The sequence below is a fragment of the Anneissia japonica genome, unplaced genomic scaffold (genome assembly GCF_011630105.1).
Source record: "Anneissia japonica isolate Jap-2015-1 unplaced genomic scaffold, ASM1163010v1 scaffold287919_len575428_cov197, whole genome shotgun sequence".
NCBI classification, from domain to species: Eukaryota; Metazoa; Echinodermata; class Crinoidea; order Comatulida; family Comatulidae; genus Anneissia; species Anneissia japonica.
In genome coordinates, this window is record NW_022718751.1 from 226,195 (window position 1) to 248,969 (window position 22,775).

Below are 22,775 nucleotides of genomic sequence, written 5' to 3' on the forward strand. Positions count from 1 at the left end.
CATAGGCTACACACACACACACACACACACCATTCATATCAGGGATGCTCAACAAGTGGTGTGTGCATTACAAGTAAAAGTGAAATACATTAAATCCTAATGGGAAAACAAGTATTAGCGTCATATGACAACTGGATACTAAAAGAAACTAAAGAATTTAGAAAGATAGCAATTCTGTACTTTTGCTCTCTATTCTAATTACAACAGATCTCAACCATGTCACAAACATGAACCCACTACGATGAGCGAGCTGCCCTATAATATGTCCTGGCCCACTCTGCCTTAACAAGGCCGATAACACACAACAGTTGCTTGCATAGGCCAACACTTATAACACACCATTGGGTTGAAAGGAGATTTCCTCAGAGAACTAGAATATATATATACACCATCGTCATTATGTACTAGGCCTATGTCTTCCTCTGTCTCTGCCCGCTGGAAAAATCTCCCACTCTCTGATGTTAACTGCTCGACCATACTCATGAAATTTAGCCTATGTCTACCTCTACCTCTCTTTCCAGCAATGTATCCTGTTAGTGTGTTATATGCAACAGTGTATATATTTTTTCTGCATTCTAATCATTGCATGAACAATATGAGTGTATGATAATTTCCAATTTATAAGAACTCATTTTATAAGAACACTGAGGCTGCAATTACTTTAACAATAAGAACAACAAGAACAAATTGAGGCTAAGATAAAATGTCAAATGAAGAAACTAACAAATCTTATCTGTACCTTAGTTGCAGTAGGTATGACTATGTCATACCCTTTATAATATAGTACAGTAGTAATATACTGCTGTACAATAATAATTTTTTATCTTTGAAATGTGTATAAAATAAGAACAAATTAAGAACATTTTGAGCCTGAAATCGGCAAAAAAAGAACACTGAGCCTGAGAAAAATTTTACTGTTTCTTATAAAAAAGTGTATTTATACAGTAGTATTAGTAATTGCCAGTCTGGTCCTACAATCAGAAGCCAAATAAGTTGACAGGTAAAGCACAAGGCCTCCTGCTGTGGCATTGTATTCTACCTGAGGGTTTATTTATGTTTATAATGAATGGTTCTTTAATGAGCAACAGAGATTGGAGGATGGATGATTGACCTTTCTGAATAAACCAATCAGAAACTCACGTTTCATATTTCACTTCTATGATATTTCATCTACAATTTTACAAGTAATTCAAGCAAATTTCTGAGGTCAATGACTTCATTTTCGAATCGAATTTAAAATTAGTTTCCTCTTGTATGATTCTAGGTGCTTCCATAATAATAATATTAGTAATAATATAATGATATTTCTATTTGATATTCCCCCCCCCCCTGAACATTTTGTTTTACTTTATGTGAAAACTACAAACCACATAGAATCATAAAAACTTGCTATTACTGAGAAATAAGGAGGATTGTTGTACTGTCTATGGAAATTGTTAATACCTAAAATATTTAAAAAAATGTTTTCAAACTTGCCTTTCTTTCTATTCAGGGGGGCACCAGTGGTAGGGGTGGGGGAGCAGAGACGGGCACAAATTGCAGTTTAATTACCCGTTTATTAATATTCCAAAATATGTAGAATAATGTCCTATTTTATATGCACGTCTTTGATATCCAGTATACAGTAGTCTTGCTTGGACAAAGATTGAAGAAGATCCAAAAGTACGGAAAGTGACTAAAGTGCCGGTCAGAAAACCCTGTGCAAAAACATAGAAAAACGCAGAATAGAAAAAGAACAAAAAAATCAGAACAAAAACAACAGATTTTTATGCAAACTGGATTGTCACCAAAACATAATAATTTCTTCCTTGCAAAACTTTAAGTTAAAAGAGCTATATAAATCCATATATTATTATTGTTATTGATTCGTTTCTAAAATATATCTGGTGTGGTGTGTTTGCCTTTAAAATATTTTATTTGGTTTTCATATCCACACCTCACTCCAGATTGTCGCTAAATTTTACGCAGCACATCTTTGGTATATGGTCTATGTTTGGGGAAAGTTTGGAAAAGATCCAAGCATGGAAAATGACTAAAGTGCCGGTCAGCAAAATCATGTGCAAATAAGATAGGAAAAACATGTGGAAAAAAAAAAATCAGAACAAAAACAATGGCTTTTTCTGCTACTGCTAGGAAAAGTCAGTAACTAATAATAATAATAATAAGCAGTTACTATAAATATACAGTAATGACCGAGAATAACAATAAGCCTTGTACTTCAGACGCACATGTAAAGATTTAGTACCGTGAGAAAACTAGGCTACTTTTACTTCAAACAAACCATCTAATCAATTCAGCCTACATATTACCTGAGATTTTACTTTTTGGCATTATCGATCTCTACAATAACAAAATACTTCAGAATTGTTATTGTTGCTATAATTTTATGGTGGTTACCTCAGATAACCATTACCCATTGATTGTTCATTGGTAAGAAGCAACCACTAAGCTGGTACAGTTAGCTGCTATACAGTGACACCATTTGCTGTCATTGTGTCTCCATTGCATTAGCTGAGTATAGATGGGTTTCTCACGAATGAGTACATATACATATTTTTATGTTTGATATTATAGTTTTAGTTTTTTAAATATATATAATGGATTCTTATGTCATTTCTATTATATTGTGATTTGTATATAATGGATGTATACTTGATATTTGATATGTAATATAATATTATATACGGTAATTTATTTATATTTATTGCAAGAGTGACTCTTCCAATTAGGCCAAGAAGGTGTGCTAATAACCAGGGCCTTATTAATATTGAAAATTTTATTCAGTATATTAAATTATTGTTTTTAAACATTAAGTCATTGATCGCTGAGGAAAATACATAGTAAATGTATAATATTTATATATGTAAATCAATAAAACTTGTTTCAGTCAGATAATTTTAATTTCATTTTCTTAAATTTTCTGAAGGTCTTCCAAATCATGTATCCACACACCGTTCATATTTAATCCTGTGAAAAACATGTGACATGCCTAAATTTGGTCATGATGACATCACACCATGACCATATATAGGCACATCGTGACTATATACGGGCATACATCATTTGTAATCTGGAATGAGCTTAAGTCACTGTAGCCTGAGTGTCTGCATAATTAACACTATACAATGGTTTATTTTCTCTAAATTTCTGCATTATACAATATCTTAAATAAATCCATAAACCACTAAAATTACAAATAGTTGTTTACATTATTCATCTTGTTAACATGCAAACCACTGGCCTTGTTTCATTTTCATTTGTTTGCATTCATATATTGTTTAAATCTAATGATGGCAATAGTAATGTGATACTGCAATGGATTATAATTCGTAGCACAAATATTTATGAAATTTTGTTTGTATTGTACTTCAACACGTATGCACTTAATAAAACTTACGGTAGAATTACAGCTAATACTAGAATTAACGATTTTACATTCTGGTTCTCTTGTCAGGGAGATGATATTGATAAAGAATGATAATAATTATAATAAATGAAATAATATTAAATAATAAGGATAATGGAAAAAGAAAAAAAAGAATAAAGGAAAATAACAATGATTGATAATGATGATAATACAGAAGTTATGATAATAATGAATGAAGCCATATGTTTGATAATGACAATTATTATAATAAATAATACTATGATGATAATTTTGATAATAATGAATGATTAATCATAAATATTAATAATACTGAATAATTATGATATTTTCAATAATGATGATAAATATAATATATGAATAGACAGATTTATATGCATAAATAAACAGGGTCTCTGCAATATATTATTATACAAATTATTTATTTAATAATTTGATAATGAATCATAATAATGATGATAAATATATTGATAATGATAATAATGATGCTAATAATATATAAGGATAATAATAAATTAATAATAACAGAAATGATACTAAAATTATAATGTTAATTTCTACAAAAAAAAGTATCTTGTCCCATATTCAAATTTGGTATTTATGTTGAAAAATTGTACAATAACATAGTTATAGTATAGTATACTGTAGTATAGTATAGTCTAGGGTAGTATGGTAGTATGTTTCCTGGAGTTACTGTACAAACGTCCTTTGTACAATAACATAGTTATAGTATAGTATACTGTAGTATAGTATAGTCTAGGGTAGTATGGTAGTATGTTTCCTGGAGTTACTGTACAAACGTCCTTTGTATATGGAACATTCTTAATTCTGTTTAATAAAAGGATACCAAAAGTGAAACATTAATGAAGTTATCATAGTAATTGAAGCTATTTTTTTCTTGTTTATTCAGTCATACACATTGTGATTAGTTCTTTATGCTTTGTTATACTTCTACTTTCAAGTAGGCCTACCACATTCTCTAAAAAAAACAAATAACACTATTCAAATAGGGAATTGGAACATAAGTTAGGTCACTTCATTTTAGAAGAGGAGTTGTAAGCTGTAGAAGAACTATTGGGATTGTTCTCACAAGTTTTTGTCACACAGCTGTTGTCACTTATCTATCACCTGAAGTATTCATGTAATTACACTTATTTATACAAAAGTTATTTATTTCATTTCATTTCATTTATTCAATATCCAGGTAAAAGCAATACAAGATGTTCGTTACCTGAGGATTGCCAAAAGTGCAAGCACTATCCATGTAGCTCTCCTATAGACCTGCTGAACGTCTTTACAACAATATACATAAAAAAAAACCAATATATCAACAATAAACTATTAGAATTAAAATTAACACAGATATAAGATGCCAGTAAAACAATTCACAGAGAAAATATAGAATTTTCAAAACAGTTAAAACTATCAAGAATAAGCATTCTTATTCAATCCTAAGATACATAGTTGAGTTTAAAAGATTTCTGTGAACTGTCCAATTTTATTATTTTCCTCGATGTTTCATAGTTTATCGTTAATTACTGTCTATTTTAAAATTGATTGCATCTTGCATCCTTTAGTAAAAGGTGTGGTAGAAATTCCTGTATTATTATTTATTATGTGAAAGAAGGAAGTCTGACTGAAACTGTTGGATTCCAAAACAATTTCATGCTCATTTTATGAGCTCTATCCTGTTGATCAGGAAATGCTATGTCTTGTTGAACTTTTGATAAAAATGTACTGTCTGTCTTGAGATAATAAACAATAATGCAATTTAATATTTTAAATTTCCACTAAAAAGCAGCACATACAAAGAATTACAACAAACATACTAGGCGAAGCTACTTGAAAATTTTTATTTCCTAATTTACAAACAGTAGATAATAAAAATTGGTGTTGGGCCACAGGCCACACTTAGCTCTCCTTTGCTTTAGGTAGTCACCTATGAGAGCCAGAGGTCCAAGAAATGCCTAGTGGGATCCATGGATTGAGGTCTTGGGAGGGGTCAGTGCAAAATTCTCTGAAGCTAACATTTTAGCGTGTTAAGAAATTTGTATCAATTGATAGTTTTATTGCTGGGGGAGATGTCAGTTGGTTCCTAGAGGGTGATTCATTCAAAGCCTCTGTGGTTATGGGCCAGTCTTTTCTTATATATTATGCATCTATATAGACCCTTAAATTTTCTGGTGATCAGTTTTTCATATTAAAACAAAGTAAAGCAGCAAAAACTCTTGTAATCTATGTCTTATTTGAACTTATGATACTTTTTATTGGACAGTTTAGTGTTTTTAATGATCTTTTGAAGGTTTCCTGATTCAGATGCATCAGTATTATCTTTGGGTAGATTGAAATTGAAATATTTGTGTATGATTTACCTATTATTGTTTTGATTTTTTTGTTAATCCAATTTAACATGACTCAGTGGTGGTACCAGCAGAGAGGGGGGTGCAGAGGCATTTCTCCCCTTCGGACAGGCTTGGACCCCCGTCATCCAATGCCATGGACGAGGTCGTTGGACCAAATATGTTAATATTAGTCTATAAAAACTCTTTTCATGAACCCTACCAGGAATTTTCTTTTCATGACCCTAATTAAGACTCTAGTCTTGGTTCGGACCCCGCTGTCGGACATGTCGGACCCCTTGTCAGCAAATTTCTGGAGCCACCGCTGGACATGAAGTTCATTTGTTTGTCAGACAATATTCGCATATTTCACATCTTGTCATCAAATATTTGAGCTGACTTCCATATCTTCTGGCTATTTAAATATCTTTCGATGTCACATCTTCACAACAGCCTCATCCAAATTATCACATTACTTTTAATGTGTTCGCCGTACTGTAAGTGAACTGAAATTAGAATAAAAAACAAATTAACAAGTCATTTATTGTAATTTGATGATTATCTAAGTAGCAAACATCTTATGGTGATGTTATATTCTTCATGTTAGATAGCTATGTGCCCTTTGACCTTATCTTGTACCGAACACTACCCATGGGAATAGATCTCTATTCCGTGAGGATTATCAACATTCTTGCACCTTTTAATTGCCGCGATTAGATGGCGCCGCACAGATAACATGTTCTGGTTTTCCAGTTTTTCGGTTTGACAGCCATTCCAATGGTTGATGACATTTTTCAAATTGCTTAATTTTCTGATTGATGCATTTATGTGGAATAAATTCATGAAATTAAACTTCAGATACATTGTAATTTATAATGTGCATGCCTATGGGCTTTATAAGTGTGTGTGTGTGTGTGTGGGTTTGTGGCAGTTCTCACTGTGGGTTTTTGTGGGTATAAATCTTGTACATGGCTATAAGTACCAAGTTTGTCAATTAAGTCAGTGTATATATGATATACAGTATGTAATATAAATATATGTTCAAAGGCAAAAACTCAACCTTGTCTTATAAACCTTCAGTTTTATACATTTATTAGTGCTTTGGAAGGATATAAAAAATTGTAAGCTAAATTAACATCAAGTATGTAGCCTAGAACAAAATATGAAGACAAATTAATCATTTAATCATATGAAAGTAGGTATAAAATTATATTTGTTGATTTACCATACTTAAAAATAGAAGTGGGTAGAAAAATCAGTACTGTATCTGATTTTGTGTTTTATAAATTTATTATTTTTAATAAAAAAATTTTTATAAATTTCTTTAACTTACGGTTGGTCTTGGGATTTTTTTGTTCCTTTAATTGCATTCATTTGATTTTATCCATTCAATTTTTGATCATCAAATCTGTGTGATATGATGAACATTTTTATTATAGTGTTTTCCAAAAGTATATGAGTATATTTCTGATCAATTATACAAGAGGAAAAGAATAAACAGCTTCAATAAGTTGCACATATATTTAAATTAGAGAAAACAAATAAACAACGATCAAAATTCAAGTATTAAAAAGAAAGTATGCACGCAATTCTGTCTCCAAATTCGTATTGAATTTTTTTTCTTCATTTCAGATGCAGCGTGAAATTCATATCCACTCTCAACTTGACCATCGGAATGTTGTCGGTTTCCACAAACATTTTGAAGACGATGAGAACGTCTACGTCATTCTTGAACTATGCAATAAAAAGGTATTAAACATCGCTGTCCATTTTCTCCTGCATTTAAAATAATTATTTGGCAGATTGTTTATTAGACTTTCACTTATTGTATGTGTCTGTTAAATGGAAAATATTCTTTGTGCTAAGGCAAGACTTTTTATACCTTGTTTAGCCAACCCGCCACCTGCCAATAATGGTGATTTTTAATAAAAATAAAATTTTATTTTTGGCCAATTAGTATACCCGCCTCACAAAAAAAAATAGAAATTTAAAAAAAAATGAAAGTTCGTTTTTAATTTTTATTGTGCCCGCCGCTGCCTTGAAATCTCAAAAACAAGACATGTTTATTTCTTCCTAATTATATAAATTTAAAGTATTTAACCACCCCATCACTATACTGTTTTCATTTACCAATAAAATTTTATTTTTATTTTCTCCTCTGTCTGGATGTTGTTGGTTTTGCTAAATAAGAAAACAAAATTTTATTTTTAGTATTTTTTCCACCCTCATCTGATGAGCTTTAAAAAAATAAGTTCGCGAAACAGTTGGATTAGAAAAAGACTTGCCTAATGCTCAATTGAAAGCTGTAAACTTAAAACATTGAATTTTATATTAAGTTTATAAGCACAACACAGACAGAATCTTTAATTTATAACTGACGTCTGTGAGCTGTATAATTGATATGTGACTGTCGGAATGAGATCTAGTAAGATGTAAATTTGATATTTGACAGTGTCGTCGTTACCATAACAATGCAAGTTCATACGCAGTTTAATATCATGGAAAAAAATATATTTTATAAATTCACAAACAGTAGTTGAATTAAACAATGCGTTAACAAAAAAGGTCGAGGTAGAAGAGGTAAATTTTTACTTACCGTAAATCATCATAAACAATCAATCAGTATCATATTTAATCGAAAACATAATCATAAATTAATTTTCTTTAGTACTTCTATCTCGTTTGTTATGTTAGTAATAAATTAAAATTGAATAGGGAAGGGAAGAAAAAAAATTAATATAGAAATGAAGGAAAACAAATACAAATATAAACATCATAATATTTCTTTAACCTTAGTAAATAATAAGCAAAGTCATGGTTCTTGTTTTTCTTTAGTACTTCTATGTAGTTTGTTATGTTAGAGTAATAAATTAAAATTGAGTGTAAGGAAAGGGAAAAAAATAGAAATAGGAATAAAGAAAAACAAATATAAACATAATAATATTACTTTAACCTTTATGTCTCAAACACACATCAAATTACAGGTATGTTTTATAAACACATTGTGAGACTTAAAGAGTAGAGAATGTTGATATTTTGTATGCTCTTTCCACACTATCAAATTGTCTTTGCCCATATATAGCCATGATGTGCCTATATATGGTCATGATGTGCCTATATATGGTCATGATGTGCCCATATATAGCCATGATGTGCCCATATATGGTCATGATGTGCCTATATATGGTCATGATGTGCCTATATATAGTCATGATGTGCCTATATATGGTCATGATGTGATGTCACCATGACCATATTTAGGCATGTCACATGTTTTTGTGTCAAATCAAATTTTGATAGTCTGGATAGGGCTTTAGGATTTGACCCGATGACCCTGGGATTGCTACTATACACAGGTCTACTCAGATTGTGTGATTACAGTGGGTGGTTAATGTAAATGTGATTACTATGAAGTCAATGCAGATATGATTTGTTCTGGGTAGTAAATATTATAGTCACTTCAAACCTTATGGATGACATTATAATCACCCACATACTTAATAATTAATGATAGTAATGATTAGAAATTTGATATTTTTGCTTGTTAAGCTTATGTTTGTATTCATGAATTGCATCAATGCTGAAAGCAGTCATTTTACTTTTTTATAATTCAAAAATATGAAAGAAAAAGAGTTTGATCATCAAAGAAAAATATAGCAACAGTGAAATTTTTTGCTTCATCTTTCAGTCTCTGCTGCACATGCTCAAACTACGTAAAACTTTAACGGAATCTGAAGTTCGCTACTTCATGAAACAAGTGATAGAGGGCTTGCGGTATATGCACAGTTGCAGCGTCATTCATCGTGACCTCAAACTTGGCAATATGTTCCTGACGGACAGCATGGAAGTCAAGATAGGAGACTTTGGTCTGGCGGCAAAATTAGAGTTTAATGGTGACAGAAAGCGGTAGGTTACCAAAAGAGCTAGAAGTGGTTTGGTGCAGCGGGAACTCTTTGGTTTCCCAACATCAAGGTTGAGGTTTCAATCCCTTGATGTGCATTTAGCTATTGTCCTTGAGCAAGGCACTTAATCAGCGTTGCTCCTCTTCATCCAGTGCATCAAATAATATCAGTGCAAAAATGCGCTGATATATTTAATGCAGCTATATAGAGCGCTATATAAAAGCCTACATATAATTATTATTAAAATATTCTATATTTTTCTTTCTTATATGTAAAACCAGAATTCTAGCCATCTTAGTCAAAACAACATGGTAAAAAATGGCAATGCTCAAAAATAACTTTCCTTGTCATTTACTGGATGACTTTTCACTGACAGTCAATGCCAGCTTCATCATATGTGACATCAATGATGGGACATTACTTTACCATATGTCAAACTTAAATCCATAAGTGATGTATCCCTTTTACCTAAATCTGTATACATCTTATAGACAGTTCTTCAAATTCGACTATTACTTTTCACCAATTAATTATATGTCAATTTTGTATAGAGACACACTGTACAAGTCTGTTCGTGTAGTATATGGTTCATAAGGGGGTGGCGGTATGATAAGACGTAAGGGGATGGGTTTATTTTTATTTTATTGGTATTGATTTGATTTTTAGATATACCATATAATTGCACTGGCCTACACTAGATTTGGTAGTTGGAATATTAACATAATATCTAAAATTTATTATTAATGCTGTTATATAACAAGGTCCATTTCTGAAATGTGAATCCAAATTTAGAAAACATATTCTTTGATTTTGCTCTTCAGGAAAGCTCTATATAAAATGTAATACTAGTAACACCAATTTACGCATAATTCAAGATTTTATAGCGTGAATAATAATTCCTTATTCACATTATTATTCTCCTTTACTGTACTTCAAGGAGATTCTTGTCTGTTACCATTATACTACAGTAGATCACCTGTCCATGCCTAAACAGGTGATTTCTTATTTTACCTGGCTTGTCAACCATTAATGTCAAATTTGTGATTTCTGGCTAAGAAAATGTTTGTATAGAGATCAATTTAGCATGGCATTGTTATGTTGTTAGTTATATACAGTACAATAAAGTTGATATCATTGGATAGAGGTTAGCACTTAAAAAGTTCATTAAATTGTAATTTATATATAAAGTATTGGCGGACTTCAATGACAGATGGGGAGACGGACAGACAGACAAACAGCAATGAATACTGTACATAATAATAATAATAATATTAATATGTCGTTCTTATATAGCGCTTAATGCCTTAACAAGGCCTCTAAGCGCTTCACATTACTACCCCGGTCATTGGATCAAACACATATGGAACACATTGAACACCAAATTAAATTATTAAATTAAATTATATTATTATTCCATAATATTGCGGCTAGTGATCAGTGCAGTTGTGTTGGAACCTACCAGGTACCCACTTGTACTCCTGGGTGGAGAGGCAACCATAGATAAAGTGCCTTGCCCAAGGACACAAGCGATTTGCACAGCGAGAGTTTCGAACCCCCGACCTCGAGGTTGGGAGTCCAAGCCACAACCGATGTGCCAACCGCTTCTACATAACCTCCTTAGCGGTGGTAAAAGTAAAATTAGTTAGCATTTATGCAGTGCAAAATAATAACAGGAATAGGGAGAATATTTTATAGAGTACTGTATTTTATATTTTTCTATTTTTTCCCCTCTAGAACTATGTGTGGAACACCAAACTATATAGCCCCTGAGGTACTGGGAAAGATAGGCCACAGCTTTGAGGCAGATGTCTGGGCGTTAGGCTGTGTATTGTAAGTTATGAATTTGAAACATGTTGATACCCATAATGACAATGATAATTAAGGCTATGTTCTCACACGGCTGCTAACGGTTAGCAGAATCCGGATCCTGCTAACCGTTAGCTGCCATGCGTCCATAAGAGAAGATCCCGATCCGGATACCAAGAATATGATGATCGAATCACTGGCCAATAAGAAACTGGAAATTGTAAATGCGTACGTATGATTGGTTGATAATAAAAACGTGCTCACTTGCTAACCGATAGCGCTAACCGTTCGGGCGTTCTCACGCAGGTGCTAACGGTTAGCGCTAATGGTTAGCTCCCGATCCGGATACTAGGGCTCTCGTGAGAACCAAGCCTTTGAAAAATATGTAGATGGTGATGATGATGATGATAAAGAGGATGACATTGCTAAGAATGATGATAATAATGTATCTTGTTTTGAGAACTTCGATTTTGAAAGTTCATCAGATTCTTGATCAAATGTGATTTAGATAATGATGTCTATAAAGATGGTAATAACATTGACAATGATAAAGAATAATGATGAGGATTTTAATGATGATAACAATCTTGATGGTGGCAGATGATATATGGATGATAATAATGGTGATAATGGAATACAGTATGTGTTGCTATGCCATAATTGAATATGCGTTTGTTTCAGATACACCATGCTTGTAGGGCGACCACCATTTGAGACCACCAGTCTAAAAGAAACTTACACAAGGATAAAACATAATAAATACTCTTTTCCGGATACACTTTCATACGACTCTAAGGATATCATCTCCTTGTTACTGACCTCTGAACCAGAGGACCGACCCTCCTTAGAAGAAGTACTCCTGCACGACTTCTTTGTGAGCGGGTATATCCCTGAAGTGCTTTCACCGACAGTCTTCTCGACTGCGCCTCATTTCCCAACCACCAAAGTATTGATGAGTGACAGTTCTGGGGAGATTGTGCGTAACGAGTTCTGCCGGTTACGACGAGAGAGTACTATGAAGCACGACAACATGGAAGCTGCCATGAGTGAGATAAAGGCAGCAAGGGAAAAAAGCACCCACTTGGTAATAGCCAATTTTTCATAATTTTTATATAATTATACATATAATAACACTTCTTGTTTTTAACTGTAGCTATCACAAACTGCCAGTGGTATTTAACATTATTTTAAAAGATTTTTAAAGAAGTTAAACAAAACCTGACCTTGATTCAGTGTTTTGAACTTGCATAGCTTCTCTTTTGTTGAAGTTTTCGATGGTTCCTATTGATTATACTATTATATTATAACATCTGTGTTGGGTTTCTGTTATCTGCTTATTTCTCCCTTTTGTCAAAGTTTGGATTGGATTTGAATTGGATCTGCAATTGCAGTTATAATAATGATATTTGGGTCTTGTATAATGTAAGTAGACAAAGTTCCTTATGTCTCACACTGCAGCCCCTTACACAAAATATTTTGTACTATAACAGATGCCAGGCAATAGCTCTACTCCCAGGTTGCGTCCTAAACTCCATGTCACCATTCCTGGAAGCAGACCTGTTGACCTAGAAGCTGTCAGGGAGAAATCTGGTAAGGTCTACATTATGCTCAAGGCTTTTTCAAACTTTTGTTTACTTGGTTGATGTTAGCATCCACAAAGATAATATGCAGTCCTGATTGTAATACACAGCAACACTTAGAAAATGGCACAGACTCAGAAGTCAAAACCCGGGGCTGAAACATTATTTGAGCCACTTTACAGACCGTTAACATTGAAAGCTAAGGTGTCTAAGCCTTGCCAAATTTGCCAGAAGCAAATCCTACCCACTTATAATAAGCAGCATTCCATTGCACGACAATGAGAGGACCTGGAACGTAAAGTCATCTGCACGTGCGAGAACGTTTTCCTTGTCGCCGGCATTCTAGGATGCAATTTGGCCCAAATCTATGTTGTGCAGAGAACGTAGGAAAGTCACATATGAGTAATCCATTCTAGAATTACATTGATGCATATTTGTATCATATTAGGATAAGACAGAAGAGGATTGATTTTTTTTGATTTTTTTTTTTTGTTCATCGTTATTTATTTATTCATTCATTTCAGAATTTAATTACAAATCAAAGCATACAGTAATGCTATAAACAATAATCATGTTTTTTTTTTTTTTGTTTTTTTTTTTAAAAAGCTCAGGGACAGCCAGTGTAATGAACTTGCTGGCCCTGCTGTACTATTTTGTATCATAAATATTAATTTTTATAATACAAAAACATACATTATGAAGGCTGCTTCTACAGGTGTTATTTTTCGTTTTACAGGTGGTTCACCAGTTAAACCTGCAAATTACTCTGTTTCCATTGTTGCAGTCAGTGAGATGCTACGCACCTGTCTACGCCATATGCCAAAAGGTTTGTTGACATTTATTTACTCATACTCACAATAAATCAAAATTATTCTACTTTTTCGGAGGATTCCATGATTCATTATTGTTAGTATTATTATTATTATTATTATTATTATTATTATTATTATTATTATTAGTAGCCTTTGTAAGAATACTTGGTTGTCAATGACACACGTTATATTATATATTCAAAATACCATACTAGGAAAAAAATACATTATTGGGGAAAGGAATTCACTATTATGACCTGTTAGTAGAAAGCAATGCAAATGAAATGGAAGTGTAACCTTGGTGGTAAAGATTTTTTTTTCATTCTTTTGTTCCTTGAATTGTAAATGCAGTTATATATATTTGGCTGCATAAATATATTAAGATTAAGAATAAATGAATATTTATTCCACTATTTGAACATAGGAAAAAGACTTTCAAATTTGACAAACTAATCCTTTTTTTTTTTTTTTTTTTGCTTGTTTTGCCATGTTCAGAGGAGTATTTGCACACACCTAGGTATAAAGCTATTGGGGATGAGGTGTTGTGGGTACCAAAGTGGGTCGACTACTCCAACAAGTACGGGTTCGGTCACCAACTTTCAGATAAGAGTGTTGGAGTTATATTCAACGATAAGTCAAGAATATGTTTTCATCCTGATAGGATGTAAGTATGCTACCTTCCCACACTGACTAAAGACAACTCTGTAGTGAGTGTAATGTGAATGAAATACAAATAAGTATTTATAGATAGGCTTACTCTTATTATAACATTGAGAGTGAGGGCAGCTTAGTTCAGTCAGCTAAACTGGTGATCGCTTGCTCTCCTTGTGTTTCAGCTAGAGGGCTGAAACACAAATTTCTGGAAACTTAAAAAGCTGTTGGGCCTGCGTGCAATACGGCCCATGTGCATGTTTAAAAGGACAGGGTACTCATTGGAAATAGGTAGGGGATTGTCTCCTGGTTCCTGTCTTCATTATCTTCATCGGGATTAACCAATCTCATTGCACCGTTTTTAATTTAGGTTTTTAATATATGCAGATTCAGCTTCCAATTTTGCATTCCATATTTTTCCATTGTCTTTCTAGTTCAGTGCAATATTTATCAAATGACCACAGAGTACATACCTTCCGAATGTCTTCGATTCCACCACGACTCTCAAAGAAAGTTACCCTACTAGATTACTTCTCAACGTACATGGACGAACACCTCATCAAGGTAAGATGCTCACAATTACCATATTTTTGCTTTCTCGTGAATTATGTTGGACAGATGGTTAAATCGTCGCTGGTACGTAGTTTAGAAAACTAGTTAAAAGGTACCGATTTCTTTAATTTTTACCATACAATTACCAATTTTAAGTAAATGTATGTATAGTTGGAACTTGGTTTAGTCGAATCCAAAATGGCATTGAAAAATTGTTTGACTTATAAAAAATTTGACTTACAGTTTGTTAATTAATGGAAAACACAACAATTTGGCATGTAAAATAAGATCGACTTAGAAATTATTTAAGTTAGGCAAAGTCTACTTAGACAAGTTTAACTGTAGTAATATAACCATGATAAGGATAAATGAGGTGATTATAACTATGAATGCAAATTCCCATATAATTTTTTTGCTATACAAACTTATTTTTAGGATGAAAATTGGTAGTGGGTAGATTTCAAAGCCCAAATAATAGGCTTACTTTATTCATCCTAATACAGAGGAATTACAAATTGAAATCCTAGGATAATATTCTGGTATATGAAGACAATTTATTACTATTATTTGCACTCAAAACTGCCATCATTTGGCAGGCAGCATGTTCAAACCATGCTTATGCAATTCATTCATTAGGTTGCTATTGTGGTTTTTCACAACATTTTTTGGTAATAGACCACAAAACTCTCATGGCCAATGATTGCTTTTTAAGTGAGTAGGTTTGTCAGAAGTGGGTTGTTGCTAGTGAACAATACACAAAGCTTTACAACCAACAATGAAAATAAAAATAGACATCAATTCATTGCGAAAATATTTTGTGTAGGTTGTGACATTTGTAATATTTTTTTTTACATAAACAGAAGTGAATTCCATAGTAAAGCACCACTATATAAAATATTGGGCCTTTTATATTCAGTTGTAACATTAGAGTACTACATCACAGAGTGATGAGTGCCTCCATCTAAGCTATAGTTTTAATTGATGTATCATAGCTAAATCATTTTTAATTAAATTCATAAAAAACAAAAGCTTACCATATTAATTATTTATTATTTAATTTAAATCAATCAATTTTAATCAACACAAACAACAAGATACAGATAATGATATTGTAGTATCATTTAGCGGTATTGACCAAGTCAGTAGCGATTCATAGTAACAAAAGGGTTTTGTTCTCTGAAGATACACAAATCTAGCTATAACAAAAGCAAAATATCTTTTGATATCTTGTTTTTCAAGGCTGTGTTTTTTTTTGGGGTTTTTTTTTTTTTTTTTTTAGGTGACGGGGGGGGGTTGTAAAACATATCCTCTGATGCTTTGTCAAAAATTTGAACTAAAAGCTATGAAGCCCTGTCAAGACTCAAATTTTATTTGTATGCCCATATATAGTCATGATGTGCCTATATTTAGTTATGATGTGATGTCATCATGACCATATTTAGGCATGTTACATGTTTTGTCTGGCCAAGGCTTTATAAAATTCACAGTACTACAGTTAAACTTGCCTAAGTCAACTGCCTAACTCAAAAGTTAAACTTATTTTACATGCCAAATTGTTGTGTTTTCCATTAATTAACAATCTATAAGTAGAATTTTAGTCGAACAATTTTTCACTAGCATTTTGGATTCGACTTAGGCAAGTTCAACTGTACTTCATTTGTTTCTATTTATTTACATTTACTGTAATGTATTTATATAATGTTATTATGTAAATATTTTTAATGTAAATATATAGTATTTATATAATTCTGTTATATGCCACATAAAGTGGTGTTCTTGGTACTCCAAATCATGGCTTGACGCTTCAATAATTATCATTTAATATGTTATGTTATGCAGATGATTGAACGAAGAATGAAATTTGCATCCAACTGACATGCCAACATGATTTATATCTTGTGATGTGGTGATGATGATGATTTCTTTCCCTTTTTTTTTTTATTGTTTTGCAATCATTAAACTAATCATGCTCTCTGTTCATTTTACATTTTTATTTCAAACCCACCCCTTATTTGCATCATGGAAGGGTCCAGAAACAGGCATTACAGTAGTGACTCCACAGGATGCAAAGGTGGACTATACCATATTTTGGGGATTGCATGTTGATGTATAATTTAATTGCATGATTTGATGAAAGTAAATTTTTTGCATGGAATGACCACTTAATTTTATCTTAAGCTTCTGTTTGTAATTTGGTATTTCCTATTCATTTTAACTACTTCATAATTCATTGTTGTATGTGTATGTTTTGTTATTTCATATGGTTATAAAACATAATATACATCCATATTTGAAATTAAGAGTGAACTAAAATATTTTAAAAAAATCTCAAGTATATAATAAAAAGCATTATATATAAAGTGCAATATGCGATTCTATGTGATAAAAAGCTGTGACATGCCCATATTTAGGTGTGATATGCCCATATTTAGGTGTGATATATCATCATTCCCATATATGGGCACATCACACAAATTTGTCACATACAATTTCATAGTGTGGACAGCCACAGAATATAAATTCCAGTACTGCTCATTTCCTTGAGTAGCAAGTTTTGTTATTGTTAAGTTCGTGCTGGGTATTACCTGAGGCCTTGATGCTCCAGAGAGAGCAGCTTAGCTTAGTTGGCTAAATTGGTGGTAGTCCACTGTTTGTGTGCTGAACCGTGGAGATCTCTTGGTCTGAGGTTCAATTCTCATCGCTGCTCTCCTTGTATTTCAGCTGGAGGGCTGACATGCAAGTCCTGATATCACACCGTCTTTCGACCCAGTGTGCATTATGGCCAATGTTCACGTTAAAAAACACAGTACACTCTTTGAAAAAGAGCAGGGAATTGTCTCCCGGTGTTACTGCCCAATTCACTACCAGAAGGACCCCACTGGAAACAAATCTTCTGACTTAGTGGGTTTCACACCAGAAATACTCCTATCATCCTATCCTGTCCTCCTGTTGAGGACATTGTCATAACTTGTTTGCTCTTGTTAATTTGGTTTTTATTTTCTTTTGGCAGTTTAAAATTTTGATTGTTTTAGCTTTGTACACAGTTGATTTGATGTGTTAGAATACTGTAGATGTTTTTAGACTTTAAAAATACTGTACACTTTAAGTAATTAAAGCATAATCAACAGCACATTGATATCTCCTGTAAATAGGTCTTGATATTTTTTCTTATAAACATTTATTCATCTATGTTATAATATTCATTTATACATCCTTGTATTTATTGATTTAAATTCATTTATTCATTCATTTTTCATGAATATATTTTTCTTTCATTCATTCATTCTTTTATATTTTGTTCATTTATTCTCAGGCAGTAGCATTAAATAGAATTTCAATGGAAAATTTATCATGAATTTACCGTTTGTTTGAATTGTAAGAAAACAATTTCATAGATTAAATATCATTTTAACTTCACTCTCTGAAATGTATGTAGACTAGAAATGCATTGTCTGACTTCTAGGCAAATTAGCTGTAACTTATGTTCAATATGTGGTCAAGATGTTCGTTTACTTATTCTTAGTATCACATTTTTTTCACGGTACATGTGTCACGTTGCTAGTGCATGCCACTTTCATTTGTGCGACTGCTTCGGGAAATGCCTGTCACTTCAGCTGTGGAAATTATTGTTTAATATTCTAATCATTCTCTTGAGAACTTGCATAAAAATTTGAAATTTAAGATGAGTTGCAGGTTGCTAAATGAGAAGCTGTTGTGTTAGCCTTATCATGGAGTATTTACATTATTTCAGTTGCTGGTCATGTGCTGCCCTTATCACCAATTGGCTTATAGAGGGATGTTTGCATTTGCATTGAGCATGAAAAGTTATGCAAACAATATAGGAGCCATAATATTTATGCTTCTCTTAAATGGCAAAGAAAATATTTCCTCATTAGAAATTCCCAATTCAATATGCCAGTAATTTTAATTTAACTTTAATTAAATTTAATTTTTAATTTTAATTTAATTTTAATTTAATTTTTATCTAGGGAGGAGATATAGCATGGGACGCCATGTCACCGATTCCCAAAAGAAAAGCAACATCTCCTAACCCAGCTCCAACAGTACAACCCTATTTGGTAAAATGGTACAGGACTGATAAAGCAATAGCAATGTATCTTAGTAATGGAACATTCCAGGTATGTGTGAATATTTAATTAATGTGTTTATAATAATTGTAAAATAATTGTAATGCAAGCATTGCTTTGTATGTTTTTTCTACCATGGTAAATTTTAAAAGCTATTTCATGTACGTTTTATTAACAAAAATTGTTCTCATTACAATTAATCTGTTTCTTACAGCTCAATTTTTTTGAAGACCACACTAAAATAATTCTGAGTTATAACAACAGTGATCATCTCTTAACATATATTAATGAAGACCGTATATCAAGCACGTACCGTCTGCTACACATCGCTCATCATGGATGCACAGCGGACATCTATTCTCGGCTTGTCTATACACGAGAGGTTCTCGATAAATTAGTAGCAACAGAAGAGGAAGAGTAGCGTGGATTTGCATTCATATCCAGAATTTTTTGTAAGATAAGAAGGAATAAAGAAAGTTTTTGGGAATCCGTGCAAAAACTTATTTCACAATAGAGTAGTGTACTGCCCTCATGCCTTTCTTTGCGGTTAATTTGCAGAAGAAAAAGGAAGAAGGAAATGTACTATTAAATTAGAGGAAGAAAAACAGTGGTAATATTTAGCAAAGAACAATTCTTTATGATGTACACTAACAGCAATTCATTGTTGATGCAAAGTTCTTTAAAAGTGCTGAGTTCTGGGACTGAAAATGGATTGCAAAATTAAACAGTATTACAATTATCGGATTCGCTGCAAGAAATTTGATATCCAGTATGTAGTACTTAGAACAATAATACTCTTGAGGTTTCCTGATAATAATGCAGGCAGGTTTAACATTTCTGATAAAACCCTATTCAAACTACACTTTTATTGCAGTGTGATTGTCAGGAGAACAGTTTGCCAATCGTGCTGGTTGGGTGCATTCAGACACAATTGCTAAATGGCTACAGCATAAATCATCATTATAGGAGAAGCGGCAGCAGGCAAGTCAGCTAGGTTTAAAGTAAACACAGTCTTTCATATGTTTACGATGGTACTTGACGAACAAAATTTAAAAGTAGAATGATTCATGTTTTGAAGTATTTATGGCTAATAAAATATGTTACTGTATTGAAAAAGCAAAACAACCATGGAAACAGACTAAGAAACTTGCATGAAACATTGGTTTTGTGGTAAATTGTGTCGTGCTATGATGTCATACAATATTGCAGTTCATTGCACCAAGTAATGCCGGACACTCATTGCGGCCAACTGGCATTGGCCGACGCTATTCCATGGAGGACACAACGCGCATGACGATAAGTTGAGACTGCCACTGACAATCAGTAGGCGCTTTTGCATCGTCTAACATTCACAGGGAGTTTGGCGTCGTCGTACAATGGTCAATCGACACAGTGAGAGCCCGGCATAACAGTGCATAATCAATGCCAATAACAAGAAAATATTGGTGTGCACTTAATTGGCATCAACTAATTGCAACAAAATTGTAGTTTGAATAGGAAACAAGTCTTTGTAGTTGACAGGGTGTATCATAGAGTACATTGTGAATGAGGCAGATGTAAATGATGCTATCCACGATATCATAGCCTAACAATTGTGGAGAATGCAGGATGTTGCTTTTTTAGCATCAATGAACTTCCACTCAAAGTACATCAACCTGTAAAATACAGTTTTTTTCTATGATTATAACTGAAATATTAATTATTTTTTTCAGGTATTGTTTTTAAATTTTATTTTTTACTTGTGTGTTAATGGTGTTACGAATCCCACCTCATGAATAATGCATAATATATAAACTTGTTTGAAAGACAAATGTTTTGTAAATCTCTGTCCAGACTATCAAATCTTCTTTGACAAAAATTGTTGTATACCCATATATAGTCATGATGTGCCCATATATGGTCATGATGTGCCTATATATGGTCATTATGTGATGTCATAAACTTAGGCATGTCACATGTTTTTGTCAAATGAATTTTGATGGTGTAAACAGGGCTTTAGCCTGTAAAGCCAGTATAGCAACCGTTATGTATCTTACTTTATGCTTCCTACCTCAAGATATGAATATTTATGCGCCGTTATGGCTAAAGAAAATTATAAAGACTGCTATATTAATTTGTGTGTGTTGTGCTAAGAAAAATACAAACTGCCTACAACAGGAATTAGAGATTTAATTTATCAGTATTATTAGAAACAAATTTGATTAATGTTAGGAGTAGAAATTAGTTATCAAATGAAAGTTGTGTATGTTATTGTTGCATTGATGGAGAATTATATTAAGAGAAAAATTTCACTTATATTTATTAGGAAATAAGGTAAGAAATTGAAAATTCTTACAGGTAATTTCATTGTGTTTCATTTTGGTAAAGCAGGTAATACCAGTATTTTCTTAACATAAAATTGTGGAAAAGCCCCGTTATGTTTTATGTGTTCCTATTTCCAACAGATCGTCTCCATTATTGTCCACATTGCTTGTACAGGGTCCCAAGTCTCCCCGAAGTCGTGGGAGTCTCTTTGAATTCGGGACAGTCTCCCACAACCAGACAATAATCTCCGGGAAAGTAACCGAACTGCATGGTTTTACTACCGTAATAATAATAATAATAATAATATTAATATGGGTAGACTTATAGAGTGCATTATGATAAGCCCTATATGCGCTTCATATTATCATTACCCCGGTCGTTGGTTAATACCCATTTGTTATCAATTGTCTCATGGAAGGCAGTGTTGGTATCGCCATAAGCAGCAAAACAAAATCTGATGAAAGCTTGTTTAAATAGATCTCCTGGAAAAGACTTTTTCTAACTTTACAACCCCTGCTTGATTCAGAATTATGTATTGACCAATTAAGATTCTGATTAATAAAAAGAAATATGGCTTTTTTTTAATAACTTAGATGAGGTTGATTTTCACTTAAGCCATATCTATGACTTTAAAACTATAGTGAAACCCAAGGGATTGGTGGTTAATGGGGGAACTTGTAATGGTAGTCAGCAATCCTCATAAAGTATTGTCTCCACCCAATGAAATTGTAGCAAACACAGCCTAGCAGATTTATTACCATTGGTAGTGTATTTATCTATAAATGAGTCCACAATCAGAAGATTTACGGCATACAGTATGAAATTGTATACTTGCTTTTAAATTCAATGTTATAAAATAACAAAATGTCAAGGAGGCATTCGAATTTCAATGATATAAAATAACAGAACCACTTAACAGTAACAATGTAATTGAAACCTTATGCTGTACAATAAAATGAGTGTTTCCAATTTGTATAGCTAAAAAATATACTGTGTATGTTTGGATAATAAGCTTGAACAGTAAATTAAACATCTCAATTGTTTAATTTGTATATTTAAGGCAATTATTATCTTCCAATTGAAAATTGGAATCAGAAAATCATTCATCATGGTTATAATAATAAACATAAAATTCATGTATTATGTTGTTTCTGTCTCAATAATGTTTTTTGTTGGGACTATTTTAATATTAAAGCCCTGTCCAAACTATCCAATGTTGTTTGACAAAAACATGTGACATGCCTAAATATGGTCATGATGACATCACATCATGACCATATATAGGCACACCATGACTATATATGGACATACAACAGTTTTTTGTCAAAGAACATTTAATAGTGTGAACAGACACTA

The 22,775-nt window shown here is 32.5% G+C and overlaps 1 protein-coding gene across 2 annotated transcripts in view; it reads left to right on the forward strand.

Moving 5' to 3' along the window:
• The window catches only part of LOC117110598 (serine/threonine-protein kinase PLK1-like), a 44,496-nt gene extending 21,937 nt beyond the window's left edge, over positions 1 to 22,559 (forward strand). The window contains exons 4-14 of one of the 2 annotated variants that reach the window (XM_033253353.1): positions 7,357 to 7,473; positions 9,413 to 9,630; positions 11,361 to 11,456; positions 12,114 to 12,516; positions 12,923 to 13,022; positions 13,749 to 13,838; positions 14,320 to 14,488; positions 14,910 to 15,039; positions 17,054 to 17,098; positions 19,017 to 19,166; positions 19,330 to 22,559. In XM_033253353.1, coding sequence (XP_033109244.1) covers positions 7,357 to 7,473; positions 9,413 to 9,630; positions 11,361 to 11,456; positions 12,114 to 12,516; positions 12,923 to 13,022; positions 13,749 to 13,838; positions 14,320 to 14,488; positions 14,910 to 15,039; positions 17,054 to 17,098; positions 19,017 to 19,166; positions 19,330 to 19,536 — 1,725 coding nt within the window. In that variant the 3' untranslated portion in view covers positions 19,537 to 22,559. The remainder of the gene's footprint in view (positions 1 to 7,356; positions 7,474 to 9,412; positions 9,631 to 11,360; positions 11,457 to 12,113; positions 12,517 to 12,922; positions 13,023 to 13,748; positions 13,839 to 14,319; positions 14,489 to 14,909; positions 15,040 to 17,053; positions 17,099 to 19,016; positions 19,167 to 19,329) is intronic. The other variant, XM_033253354.1, reaches the window with a different exon arrangement.
• Positions 22,560 to 22,775: the final 216 nt, after the last annotated feature.